The following is a 13975-nucleotide window of genomic DNA, read 5'->3' as shown; positions in this document are numbered from 1 at the left end:
CACCACCCACCCACCCACCTACTCACCACCCACCTACTCACCCACGCACCTACTCAACCACCCACCCACCTACTCACCTACTTAACCACCCACCTACCACCTACTCACCACCCACCACCTACTCACCACTCACCCACCCACTCACCTACCTACCCACTTACCTACCCACCCACTCACCTACTCACCTACTCCCCGCCAGGCGCGCCCCTCCCACTTAGATGGCTCGTGTCGGTGGAAGACACTTTTCAGGACAAAATCATTGCCACCTGGAACGTGCTTCGCTGGTGGGCACGTACTGTACTGGTTGCTCTGATACAATTTTTCCTGTCGCCGTTAATTCCACTGTGTATATACCAGTACGTGGTTCATGTTGTCATTACTGTAATTTTGGAAGATTATAGTGACCCAGCAAGTTTGAAAGCTGCTGCAATACAATACAGCCCTATTAAAACTGCTCAACACCACTGCTCTTTACTAGTGTTAATGTGTGCAGAATGGCCCAGAGCTCTCTGTAAATCACCTCTTGGAGTGGCAAATGAGGCCTCTTGTGATCAGACCCCTGCTTACCAAGACCCAGATCTCTCAATGCAGCCTCCTCTCTCGCTGTGCCCGGTTGGCACGAACTGTCCCTTTCCCGCTGTCCCCCAGGCTCGGACAGTGGCCTGCATTATAAGTGTGCCTCCTAATCTTGCTTCTGCAGGCCACAGGTCACAGCCTTTGCCCAGGCCAGTGGAACACCCACACCAGGCACCGCCTCCTGTCTGCCTCCCAACCTGGAGCCACTGCGCCCTGGGACCAGGGCCGCTGCAGCGCATCCCTCCCAAGCCTCATTCCTCATCTACCAACTGCTGGCCCCGCACCCGGTACGGCGCAGAGGCTGATGAAAGAACAGGCCCAACTCCTGGGAAAAATGACGACCGCTGCCATGTCATTGTTTCTAAAACAATGATCTGAAACGAGGAAATCCAGACTCCCAGCCCCATCAAACGGCCACGGCATACCGGCGTTCACTCTGGTCAAGGCAGGAGCCTCCGGGAAAGGCCCACGGCGCCCACGCTGCCCCGCGGTGGCGTGCCTCCGCGCAGGTCTGACTGCGTTTCGGAGGACCCAGCAAGGACAGCGTGCCCACGTCATGGATTCTCTCCCACGGGGTGAGGGTGGGCAGCTGGCCAGCGGCAGCCTGGGCCAGGAGCCCCTGGAAGCTTCCTCAGTCTCCAGGCAGCAGGAAATCAGTCTGTGGACAGCCTATGGCCCATTCAATGCTTTCTCACATTTTAGAAACTGTGGCAAAATGACAGTGTAAACTTTACCATCCCGCCCTTGCAGCCGAGGCCCAGGGGTGAGCTAAGTGCTTGAGGAAACAGCAGCTAACTTTTAACTGTGAGTTTGCATGGCCCTCGGTGATGTTAGAAATACCCGCCTGGGCTGTGGCAGAGAAAAGGGTCCCCACCCGACTCAGGTCCACTGCTAGGCGGTGGCTCTGCGTGTGCAGCTCGGGCACTACGGGAGCCACCGGCGCTGCCCCGCCCCGCCCCCACCTTGGTCTCCATGGAGGTGACCACTCCGGGGACCTGACACAGGTGGTCACGTCGCATCCGTCCTGTGTGTCTGGGTCGTTTCACTGAGACTGATGTCTTAAGGCACCCCCTCCCCAAACTGGCCATTACCCGTCCCCACCGCGCGTGGCCCTGGGCGCACCTGCCTCCTCACTCACCAGAGCTCCCGGGGTCGGGTGGGGCGGCTCTGAGCCCAGCACTCTCCACGCACGAAGCAACCGACCGCTGGACCACAGTCCCCCAGGCCAGGGGAGCCCCGGGAACCTCACACAGCAGCTGCCCTGAGCTTAAGACTCGGTAAACACAAGTTCCGCCTCGGACCCACCGGGCACAAGGGAAGGGAGCAAACCTCACCACAGCCCTGGCGAGCAGCACCCTGCACACCCGGGGGAGCAGGTGGCCGCGTGTCAGGCAGGACGGAGAGGCCCTCTACACACGTGGCTGCACACGTGCGCGGAACGAGATGCACACGCACTGCGGGCTGGCTTGATCCTCTCCTTCTGAGCGCTCACCAGGCACCTGTCCATGCGCCCCGCCCTGTGCGTTCCCACCAATCAGCTGGCAGTCACTGCCTGAAGGCTGCGGCTTCCCCCGCTCCTGAATCCTGCCAGACTGGCTGCACCTGGCTCTCCCTCTCCAGGGTGGGCTGTACGGGCGACTCGGAGTCACCTGGCTCCTGCCTGGCCGGCCTCCAGGCCCTTTGCCCAATCCCGAGTGGAGGAGAGTGGGGGGCACTGGCCCTTCTGTGCTCTCTGGGGTGGGCTTTCTCACAGGAAAGAGAGGGGTGTCCAGTTCTCCCAAACCCCAGGGGCCCCGACTCTCCTTAGGCTACAACGGGAGGGAAGAGCCTGGCTTTTTAATAGCCAGACAGACGGACACAAAACGCAGGTGCGCCTCGCCAGCTCCGGGAGAACGCAGGCACCCTGCTGGCTAGGATGCCTCTGGTCACGATTCCCAGGCCTGGCCGAGCAGGAGTCGTCTCAGCCTTAACCCAGCTCATTAGTCAGACCTGAGGCAGCGAGACATCCTTTCTTCTTTATAGGATTTTCCTTTCCCTCGGGGCTACTTCCGGAACCAGAAGAAAACAATGAGTGTGTGTGGCCAGGCGCCCACACGCCTCCTTCCCGGGAAAGGCTGTGTGGGAACAGACTTTGCCAGCGGGCGACAGGCCCCGGAGGGGCTGGGCAGGCTGTTCCCAGAGTTTCCCAAGACTGACCCCCACTCGCACTGGATTCTAAGACTGAGACGCCCCATTCACCCCGTTCACGGGCTGCGGGCACGTGAAGTGGCCGGCACCTCACCTACTGCCTGTGCGGTGGGCTGGGTCTGCGGGAGCCTCCTTTGCCCCAGGACGCTGGGCCGACAGCTGGGGGTCCTGCCCAGTGCCACACCCTCCCCTCTGCTGGATCTCCTTTGTACAAGACGAGCCTGGGGCCTGAGAATTCTCCTCCGGGGGAATTCCAACAGTGAGGACAGCAGCAAGAGCAGGTGGAAGGGAGGGTCAGCTCCAGGTCAGGTGAGGAGGGCGCCCAGGACCCTGCCCGTCACCCCCCTCCCCAGACGATGTGAGAAAAGGCCCTTAAACTCTTCTTGTACGTACACACCAACTCAAGGTGGGTCACAGCACTCACTGTGGAAGCTAAAACTACAAACCATCTAGAAGGAAACACAGAGGACACCATCCTGACCGGGGCCAGGCCAAGATTCTAGTTACAACAAAAAAGAAAAAAATTGGCATGCCAGTTTTCATCTACAGTTAAAGCTTCTGATTTCAAGATCCTGCTAAGATAGTGAAAGGGAAACCACAGACTAGGGTGAAAATGGCAAACACGTATGTGATCAAGGACTTCCATGAAGAATGTATAAGAACTGCACGCAGCGGGACAAGCCCTGGTAAGACGCCAGCGGCAACCTGCACACATTCACCCCAGACCATCAGGAAGCCCGCCAAGGGCACGCGCCGCTGGGCCAACCTGCTGAAGGAACGGGCTCAATGAAAGCTCTGACCACGGTGCTGCCCCAGGAGCGGGAGGCGAGTCCAGCCCTGAGAAACGGCCACGTTTTGTTCCCCACTCCCTCCAAGGACCGCTGTGTGGTGACAGGCATCCGGCGCAGGCGGAATTCCAGACGGCGGCCCGCGGGGACGGAGATACGCCAGCTCTCGGCCGCCGGGGCCGCTGCCCCACCCCGCGGGCACCACGCAGAAAACTCCGGTTTTCAGATCCAACTCAGACACTAGGCCGATCGGGAGAAAGGGACATTTCCAAACCCAAATGAGTAGATTTTACAAATACTTTACCAAGCACATGGGAAATTCTAGAATGAAACTGCTTTTAAATGGCTTGGTTCCTTACTCAAACCTCTTCTAGGCTGGAAAATCACATTGTGAAACTTCCTTCAACAACAGGGGAAGTGAAGACCTCGGGGTGATGTGGAAGGGACCGCGGACTCCAGGACTTCTGACAACTCAGACCCTCGCCACCGGAGATGCACACGACACTCAGACTGCAGGTGACAGCAACACTGACGACAGGACTTTAATCAAGTTGCTCGGTGTCTGCTCCCACCATGTGTCATGCTAGGGCTCACCTCTTGCCTCCATGGGCTGGTCGCACGCCCCATCAGCACGGAGCAACGCCAACTGCACTGATTCAAACCCCCAAACCCTTGATTCCACCCCAACATCAGGGAACCGTCCCCTCCCCTGCCCTGGTTTCAGACAGGAGCAGAGTGGTCCAGGCCGTGGGCCCCAAGCTCCCCAAGCCCACGCCCAGCCCTCGTTCTGCTCCCCGTGCCAAAGGAGCGAAGGCGGCGGCGGCGGCACTTACCGATCTGTAGCAGGATGGGCGTGACCAAGGCCGTCTCCATGGCGTAGCAGAACTCCCTGCCGAACATCACGGCCCCGTGCATCACCCACAGGCGCACGGGGATGCGGTCGATGGAGCCCTCGCTGACGGTCTCATCACGGGGCTCGGGGCCGGCGCCCGCGGGCTTCCGCAGCTCGGGCAGGGCCACGGGCAGCTCCTGGACTTGCATGGACTCGGAGTCGGCATTCTGTGGGGCCATTCTCATCACCACCGGAACGGGTCTGTACTGCTTACTCTACCTACGTTAAGTAACACTACCGTGTATCTGTGAGGACAAATGAAGACGTCTCCCCTCTCTGCTTCCGTTGCGTTCCCCAGCGAGCAATCCTTATATTCCTCTTGGCACAACTTCCCACTCGGACGGTGCGCAGCAGGCAGAGCGCTTTCTGGCTGGATTCTGAACATGTGGCTGCTGGGTTACTGCGAGTGAGAGTTACAAATCCATAATTGCCACTCAGTTAATACCAGTTTCATCATCATGACCGAGGGGGTGCAGGCGTGGTTTCTGGGGCTGCGGAGAGGTGGGGCGCTGACACGGGAAGGGGCTCCACCGTTGCTCCCCATCGAGCGACCGGCTAATCTGCAAGAGAGGAAGGACCAGCAGTCAGGCCAGGCTTGAGAACCAGGCGCTGGCGCCCAGGCGGCCGCGAGGGAGGCGGGCCCACAGCCGTGGCCGTTCGTGCGGCTTATTTCCAACAAGAAGAAGGCAGAGCAGGGCTCGCCGAGGAGCTGAGAGCGCCCAGCGCACAGCGGCCACAGGCTCGGCAACCCCGCCGACAGGTCTGTGGACTCAGCGAGTCCCGGGCGATGTCCCCACTTGCCTGGACAGCCGCGGAGTGAAGCCACGTGGTGACAGTCACGGGACCCAGTTACCACACAGAGTTACACCTCAGGGCCGGGGGCTCCTCGATGTCTAACCGGCCCTGGGAACGGGGTGGGGTGTGGGGGGGCAGCCGTGGGCGGCCTATGCTCGGTGGGAGGGTGAGTGTCCAACCACCTGTTGCCTGCCTGGCGGTCAGGGCTGCCGGCCCCAGCAGCTGGTCACAGCCACCTGGCCCGTCGCAGTGGCTCCCAGCCTGAGTCCTGCCGAGGCCCTCTGACGGCCCAGGCCCACATGGCCACCACGGGGGAGCCTGCCAGTCTGGGGCAGTGCCCTGACGCTGTCTGTGGGGCAGAGGGACGGAAGAACCCGCGCTCAGGCAGGGCACCTGCTGCCCCTCCGTGTCCCTCAACCCCCTCCCACCTTCACTCAGCCACCGAGTCCCTGAAGTCTCTTCTCAAGGCTCAGCCCGCCTGGCAGAACTGCCCACGGCCCCTCTCCCGTCACAGGTCAGGGAGTCGCTCCCTGGAGAGCCCCTCAGCCAGCGCCATCGTTCCATCCCGAGCCTGGCCGCGCAGCGCGAGCCCAGGAAGGCCTCGGGGAGAATGAGTGAGTGATAACCAGCTGCCAGCGCCCTGCCCGGCCGGTTGCTTGAAGAGTTGGACGCAGGGGATGGGGCAGCCCCTCCCGCCCCCGGAGGGTCCCGGGTACCCACGAGGGCGTGGCGGGTTTACCTGTTAGTTAAGGAGTCTAGGCATTAACGCAGCGGCTCCCTCTGTCAGGCAGTGCACACGCAGCGGCCCAGGGGACAGTTACCCAGGTAGCGTCACTGTCATCTATATTGACGGAAACGACAAACACCGTTAGCATCCTGTCAGCAGTGGTGGGCATGTGCACAGTCTCCCGCGCTCACAGCTCTGGGAGCTCACTCCCAGGTGCGCTCAGCGCAGGACCACCACACACTTCGCAAAACTTCCAAAAGCAAGGGAAGCTTGCCACGCCCTCCCCGTTAGCAACCCCCCCATTAGCCGCGCCCTCCCCGTTAGCCAGGCACCTGGGTGGCAGGTTGCCATCACATTTAGGGAAACGATCAGATACCATTAAGCCAGGTCTGCTGCCCAGAAGCGGACTCCCTGGAGGCTGGAGGCACTGCCAGGTGCCTCTGCGGAGCCCGTTTAGTGCCACGCTGAGCTGGGGCTGCCTGCTCCCTCCCGAAAGCGGGGGTTCTGAACCAGAGCCTCCTCAGCTGCTGAAAAGCAGCAGCGGGGGACACTGTGACCCACCCCGGGACCTCCCACTGGAGACCAGAGAACTCCTAGCACAGGCTCCTCGCCCAGAAGCACTGCCCGTGGGGAGTGCTCGCGACAGCACTGCTGTGCTGGGCAGAGGCACTCAGATGAGTGAGACTACAATGGCTGCAATCAACAACTTCCTCTATTGTCCTGTTTCTCATTTAAGGGTAAGTGATGCCAAACATGTGACTTCCGACCATTTGCCGGTGGAGAAGCCTACTGCAGGGCCATCCTGACCGGCTCCGCACTCGGGTCGGGCCTGAGCCTCGGCCCGGAGTCACAGACTCAATGTGGCGTGGCCACCTTCAGTGACCAACCCCTCCGCAGGGGGTCAGGAGGTCACGCATGTTCGCATGTGGCTGAAGCACGCCTGCACACGTGACGCAGGCGCACACGCACCGCCCCGGGCAGGCGGACTCCGGCCAGTGCCACGGTGGCTGGTGTGTGGCCACAGCTGTTTGTTGCACACCCGCCTTTAAAACAGGCCCTGCCCTCGTCCGCCAGCTTTAACTATTAAAGAGATTAACTAGGGACCCATCTGATGTGCCCTGGCCCCGACCTCTCCTCGGCCTCCAGGCGCCATAGGCACAGGAGCCGGGTAGCCGGACACACAGCAGGCGATGAAGACCAGCTCTGGACCGAGACCGTAAGAAGACGTAACATCGGACCCAGTGAGTTCCGTGTGCCCTCACTAAGGAAGAAAAGACCCTGCCAACCTGCGCACCCGCTACTTCCTGAAATCCCACGAAATCCCACTGCTGGTCCAGACTGCTTCCCGGTCAGAGGCCCGCTCGGGGAAACGACACGGAACCTGGGCACGCTGCCCCCAGGAGACACTCGCTGCCAGTCGCCTGCCTTCTGCCGGCACAGACGCGCTCCGTCCCCCACCTCCACCCCTCCGCGCTCCTCGGTTTGCAAATGGGCTGAGTTGGAGGGTTTCTTGTTTTTCAATGAAAAACCAAGGGTTTTCCTCCCCTTCTCCACTTTCCCAGCCCTGGTCGTGCGCACAAGCTCTCCAGTAGGAATGTGGCTCTGGCTGCCATGGCAACAGGCAGCCGTGTTCCCACTGCACAGCTTCCAGACCCGCCGCCAGGGAGGCTAAGCCCCAGGGTTCACCTGCAAGGCCAGGAGCAGCCCTGCGGACCCCATGGCTCCCTCAGGCGCCAGGCCAGGGGCCAGGCTACTCGGCCTCCGTCACTCAGGACAGGAAGGGACGCAGGTCCCAGGCCGCCCAGGGACACGCATGACAACCAAACGATAAAATATGAAAACCCCTCGTGTCCCAGACAGAATCAAGCCCTGACCCTCGAGACGGGGCTGAGGAAGGAACCCCGATGCGCGGGGCAGGGCCTCTCGCTGGTGCTCGGACAGCACGTCCATCAGGGTGGCTCCGACGGGGTCTGCCCCCCAGAGGACGCAGCACAGTGACACGGGAGCCACGGTCCAACAATGTGGAGTGACTGGCCCTGGGTCCAAATGGCAGGCGAACCCAAAGGCCCACGTTTTTAAAGGGGAAGTACGAGATTCCCGCGAAAAGGCACAATCACAGCGGGTTTCCAAGGCGCGTTTCTGACCGACGGCGAGGACCGCAGCTGGCCTTGGCCTGGTGACGTTTATCTTTCCCTCAGGGCCATGAAGAGCCCCCACAAAGCCTCCCCTCGCTGACCCCGTGCTCACCTGAGCTGGGGTCGCTGGTCAGCGGCGCAGCCAGGACAAGTCAGGTCTGCCCCACGCACAGGACACTGGCTCTGCTACGCCCCCAACTGGTCCAAGGCCGCCCCTCAGCGTCTCGTGCCGGTTCTGGTCACTCATAAACCCTCCTGTGTCACACGTCCTTCCCTCTCCTACGGGTCTGACCGCGGGACGTGCCCCGGGAGCAGGAGCGGCCAGCCGTCTAGAGGGGGGAGTCCCGCCCGTCTAGAGGGGGGAGGGCGACGCCTGCCCCGAGCTTCTTCACCTGCGTAGATGAGGCTGTAAGCCCACAGGACCTGCCTTCACCTCCAGAGACGAGAGACCCCGTAAGCGGAGGTCCCCGTTTTCTGTGATGACGAGACCTACTCTCCCAGTCACCTCTGGAATGGAGGCGGACAGTCCAGGCGCTGCCTTCCAACTCGACCAGACGCCTGGAAAGGGCATTCCCGTGCAGAGGCCTCCCTGCTCCACAGCAGCCCCCGCCCCAGCAGCTCCGCCCGGACTCTCCACCGCAGAGAGACCCGGCTCCACAGGGAGGGCACCGGCTGCGAGACTGTCCTCCACTCCAGACGCCGCCAGAGCCGCTGCCTGTGGCTGACCTGTGGTCAGAGCCTGTGGCCTGACCAGCTGGCTGAGAGGGGGCCCAGGACCCCTTCCCTGGGCTCCAATAACCTGCCAGAAAGGCTCACTGAAGTCAGGAAAACCCGTTAACTCATTAGGTCACGGGTTTGTTCCAAAGGCTCTTAGCGGGTGCGAGTCACCAGCCAGAGGAAGAGGCGCAGGGCAGGCTCCTGCCAGCGCGTGGCACGTGGAGGCGGTCGGTCTGGTTCCGGGACCGGAGCCGCCCTCGCCTCAGTGTTTACGAGGCTCATTACTAGTCCGGACGAGTCCTGGGCCACCGGCCACTGAGCTCCCCCTCTAGGGTCCCCCCCCAGTTGGGGTAGGGGTTGGGGAGGCAGAGTTCTAATCCGCTGATCACCAGGCTGGGGCTCCTGGCAGCCAGCCCCCACCCTCCAGCACTTTCCAAAAGCCACCTCATTAACGTAACAAAAGACACCTTCACCCCCACTCTCCACACCTAGGAAATTCCAGGGGGAGCTGGGCCAGGGGTGGCAGAAGCACAGGGGGTGCTTTGTATCAATGAGGTGCTTCTGGGAAGAGGATAACCCGGAGTGTCCTGACCAGCCTCATAAACAAAGCCGCCGCCCGGAGCCCCCACAGTGAGTGCAGGGAGCAGGGCCCAGACCAGCTCGGGGAGCACGTCCAGCTCTCTGCCAGGACGGCGTCGCGGGGTGATGACAGTCGCATCCTTCTGCTTCCACAGAACCTACCATTGATCAAACACACTACCTTTCAGAAGAACTTTCTGATTGGCCTATCCGAACGCCACAGGGTGCTGCCAGGTGGTGAGAATCCAGGAGTGCTGTGGTGCCCCGGGGGGGGGTGGGGGGGGAGCAGGTCTGAGAGCACCTTTGGACCCCATGAGCTCCTTCCTGCAGGCGCACTTGGGGCAGACTCGGGCTGGTTACCAGGAACCATCCAGAAGCCTTCCCGTCCAACACAGCACTGTGCCAGGGACTGTGGTGCCCAGAGACCAGCCACTCAGGTAGGCCTGGCGCCTGCTCCCTCCGCATCCACTCCAGGTCTGTCACGTGACCACCACAGGCCTCAGTCACATGACAGGACTTTTCATTCAACAGCCCCACCCAAGGGCAGCTCAGATTTCACTTTGCTTTATTCAGCCTGCTCCCCAGGGACTGAAGTCAAGCACTACCCCTAGCCACTCCCCACCGGCTCTGTTCATCCCGATTCTCCCACAATGCACTGTACCAGACTAACCCGTGGTCGGCCCTGACAGCGAGACGCGGTGGCCATCCGGGCGAAAGGCCTCAGCCACTCTCCTCTCCTCTCCTCTCCAGGCCGAGACAAGCAGCCGCCTGCAGCGAGGCGGGCATGGAGTTTGGGGGCTCTGCTCCTTGTCCGGCTGATGGGCTGCACCCTCCCCGCCTGCGGTCAGAGCCCACTTGGGTTTCTCAGCGAAAACATCAGCTAACAGGCACCTCCCAACTCACTGACTGGGGGGCGCGCCGTCCGGGCCTGCACAGGGCCTGCCGGGCTCCGAGTGCTGTCCGTGAGCCTCCGGCAGCGCCAGGCAAGCGAACAGAGGCGAGGAGGCCCAGGGTTCCCGGCACCTGTGTCCAGGTGAGTGTGGGAGGGCGAGCGGTTCCCAGCACCTTAGATGCACGCACGCGGCCTTCTACAGCCCGACTCTCCCTCCCCCCGAGGGTGTGGGTCCACACGCAGCCGGCACCACTCGGACACAGAAACTCCCCGTGCCGTCAAACAGCGATGGAGGTGAGTGGGACTAGGGGCACGGTAAGCACAAGCACAAGAATGACCCCTGCCCTCCCCGAAGAGCAGCCCCTGCCGCGAAGCTGGACAGACCTCCGAGAACATGAACACTGGAGTCACCAGAACCGAGGCGATGGAGGCTGAGCCCCGGGCAGAGCGGGCCGCAGGCACATAACACATGCGCATGCAGGTGAACTCCCGTGACACAGGATCTGACTGTGCCAGGAAAGGGCTTAAAACAGGCTCCATCTCCTCCTACGGAAACGGACAGTGACCCAGTCCCCGCACCCCCACCCAGGAGTCAGTGATGCGGCCCTGGGCGCACCTTGCACCCTGGGCGGGCTCTGCTGGGGGGTGAAGGGGCTCAGGTTCCTGCTGTCCTCGGACTCACAGGCAGCACCTGGGCCACACATGTTAAACCTGTGAGCACAGCACGAACAGTCCCAATAGTTTCCAATGAAGGATCTGTTCCTAAACGTTCCTTAGCGACACTTTCCGCCTGGGAAGATGCAAAGTTGTGGGCATGGACGGTGTGATGGCTGCAAGACACTGCGGACGCACTTCTAATGGCCAGAACGGCGTCGTACACCCTATCACAGCGTGCAGTAAGTGAGGCAGCGTAAGGGACACAGCTGGGAAATGACCTGGAAGGCCATGCTAGTGAGAAAGTGGGGTTTCACCCTGAAGGAACCCAGTGCCCCCACAACCATTCAGCAAACCCACAATCTTTTAAGCACGACTTTGAAACCCACAGGACGCGGGCCAAGGACGGGGATGAGCCTGTGTGTGATGTGGGGACGGCAGGAAGGCACGGGACGCCGTCTTCCAGGCGTCCTGGGCCACCAGCGACCGCCAGCAGCTCAGAGTGCTGACCACACACCCAGCTCAGGGGATGAGTCAGGAGGGAGGGGGACGGACCAACAGGCAGAAAGACAGAGAGTGGAAGTCAGCAGGGCAGGGTGAGTCAGCTGACCCGGGAGGAAGTGCTGGGCCAGACTAAGGTCTAAGGTCCCACAGAACAGACTCCACGGGCACCGCCTTGCTGGGGGCCCGCGACCGGCGGGGGCACTCTGCCCCATTTGGCGAGGGCCCGGGAACACCACCTCAAGCCTCCAGGGCGGTTCACTTGGACCTCTCTTCCCCCCACCACCCTCCACCCCTTGTCCCACTGTGGGAGCCGGGCCTGGCTGTCCCCACTCCGCCTGTCCGCAGGAGGCCGCCGGGAGGGAAGGTGGACTGGGCCCAGAAAGTGGCTCCTTCATTGAGAAGAAGCTCCTCGGGGAGGTTTCACTGCGGGCGTTAAGGTGTCAGTTCGCCATCAGCGTGGTTTCCTTTACACCTGAAATCTGACCACACGTGGCCGCCACCCCCACCGGGCGACCCGCCTGACTAGTCACATCCCGTTTCTTCCGGGTGAGGCCAGTGTTCCCTCTGGACGAGGCGTCTCCAGTTTTAAAGGCACAGTTCATAAAAAGGCAGGGCGCTAGGGCAAGTCACATTCCTAAAAAGCCGGCCAATCCTATGAGTAGCACCTGGAAGTATTACCAGACCGGCTCCCACCAGCTCTCCCCTCCCCCAGCCCCGCCGAAGGCTCGCCAGGAACAAACAAACGCCGGCGAGATAAAGACCTTTAGGAACTGCGAACAAGTCTATCTGTTCACAAAACCAACTGTGGACGCAAGGTCGCAAGTTCAAACACAATCGGCCATTGTACACAGTGCCTCAGTTTATCGGGAACAATGCCTCCCTTTCAGAGAAGATGGAGTCCTGGACGCGGCCGCCAGCATTTTTAAGATACTTTGCAGGATAAATATTAGCTCGGGACCTGCCTACGAGAGAAGTGAAAGCTGCCAGAGAGGCGTTTTAAAAGAGGAGGAGAAGGGAGCCCAGGCCTGGCCAGGGCAGGGCCAGACGTTCCCTCCGACTCGCCCGGGGCCCACCCGGCGCACAGCACAGCGGAGAGTGCAGTGGGGGCCCCCAGGAGCCACCGCCAGACAGAGAAGTGGGGCATGGAGGCAATGGAAAGGAGGGCTCCAGGTGACCGCTGGGTGAAGAGCAGGGGCAGTACAGCTGCGGTTCCATTTAAACCTAGTTCTTGAAAGACAGTTAAGTAGCCTGGGTGACCAAATGCAAGGACCCACGGGCCTGCACTGGAGCCGCCCCCGCACCCCTGCTGGGTGGCGTGCAGCGGGGGCCTCGGCTGCGCTTCGCACCAGACTCCAGCTGTCACTCACCCGCGCCACCTGGGGAGCGTTTCACATCAGTGCCACGGCCCGCGCCACCCAGCCAGTGACCCGCTCAGTGAGACCCAGAGCAGCCTCCGGGGTCACTGAGGGGGGACAGCCAGGTCAGCCAGGGTCCCACAGACCAGCCCAAGGACCTCACTCCTATGTCCCTGTCTTACCAACCCAGCACAGGCCCCTCTTGAAACAGGTAGGCCCCCCCGAATCAGCTAGGCCCCCCTGAAACAGAGGAGCGCCCAGCACTCTTCCATCCCCTGCCGTGCACCTGAAACAAGCTCAGCTCCCCGACCCAAGGGCAGAAGGTGGTGCAGGAGACAGGGGCCAAGTCTGAACCGCAAACCAAGTCTCTTACGACAGCCGTGACCCACGCCCACCCTGTCCCGTCTGGAAGGGGGAGCACCTAAAGCCCGCCCTAAGAGCTGGTGACGCAGGTGATGCTCACGGTGCCTGTAAGAGCAGGTCCTCCCTGGGGGCTGCTGCCACCAAGTCCTCAAACTGGAGCGGAAAGGTGGCCGCGGCCGGCCATGCAGACGACGGTCCTGCCTCGGCCTGGAATCCCGCCCACCAGCAGGCCTCCCCCACTAGGTTCTGTCACTCACTCCTCCCCCTGCTCCCAGCTCGGCAGCCGGAATGTCTCAACTTGGCCAGTTTCTCTAGGCATCAACATCACACCCATCTCGGCCTTGACTTTGGGCGGTTCTGGGCCCCCAGGCCACAGGCAGCAAAGGGCCTGCGGTCAGGCAGCTCCTGTGACCCAAGCACAAAGCTTCCGGGGCTTTCCCGCAGCCACCGCCCCCCAGCCACCGCCTGCAGTGGAGGCACAGGACAGGCGGCCAAGCAGACAGCCCAGGCCTGTGCGGGTGCAGAGCGCAGGCCGGACGGCGCAATGTGTGGGTGCGGTGTGAGGGTGCGGGACCTACGCAGGGTGTGGGGGGTGGGGAGCAGTGACCACCCCACGTGCTACGTTGCACACGCACCACCAGGGCCAGGGTGCAGGCCGCTCACGGGTTCTGAGCAGCGCGGACCCCGCTGTGCACTCAGCAGGTGCTGCCGGGGAACACGTCCCCCACGAGCAGAAAAGGCGTGGACGTCCTTGTGCTCCACATGGGACCTGCTGAGCAAGGTCTCCTCACGGTTCAGCCAGCCTGCAGGT

The 13975-nt window shown here is 61.8% G+C and overlaps 1 protein-coding gene across 1 annotated transcript in view; it reads right to left on the bottom strand.

Moving 5' to 3' along the window:
• SLC45A4 (solute carrier family 45 member 4) overlaps nucleotides 1–8236 on the bottom strand; it is a 21123-nt gene extending 12887 nt beyond the window's left edge. The window contains 3 exon segments of the mRNA XM_015561421.1: nucleotides 4385–5003; nucleotides 5978–6079; nucleotides 8213–8236. Coding sequence (XP_015416907.1) covers nucleotides 4385–4628 — 244 coding nt within the window. The 5' untranslated portion in view covers nucleotides 4629–5003; nucleotides 5978–6079; nucleotides 8213–8236.
• Nucleotides 8237–13975: the final 5739 nt, after the last annotated feature.

This window comes from Myotis davidii, unplaced genomic scaffold, assembly GCF_000327345.1.
Source record: "Myotis davidii unplaced genomic scaffold, ASM32734v1 scaffold1717, whole genome shotgun sequence".
Taxonomy (NCBI): domain Eukaryota; kingdom Metazoa; phylum Chordata; class Mammalia; order Chiroptera; family Vespertilionidae; genus Myotis; species Myotis davidii.
This window is presented reverse-complemented; position numbering and strand designations above follow the sequence as displayed.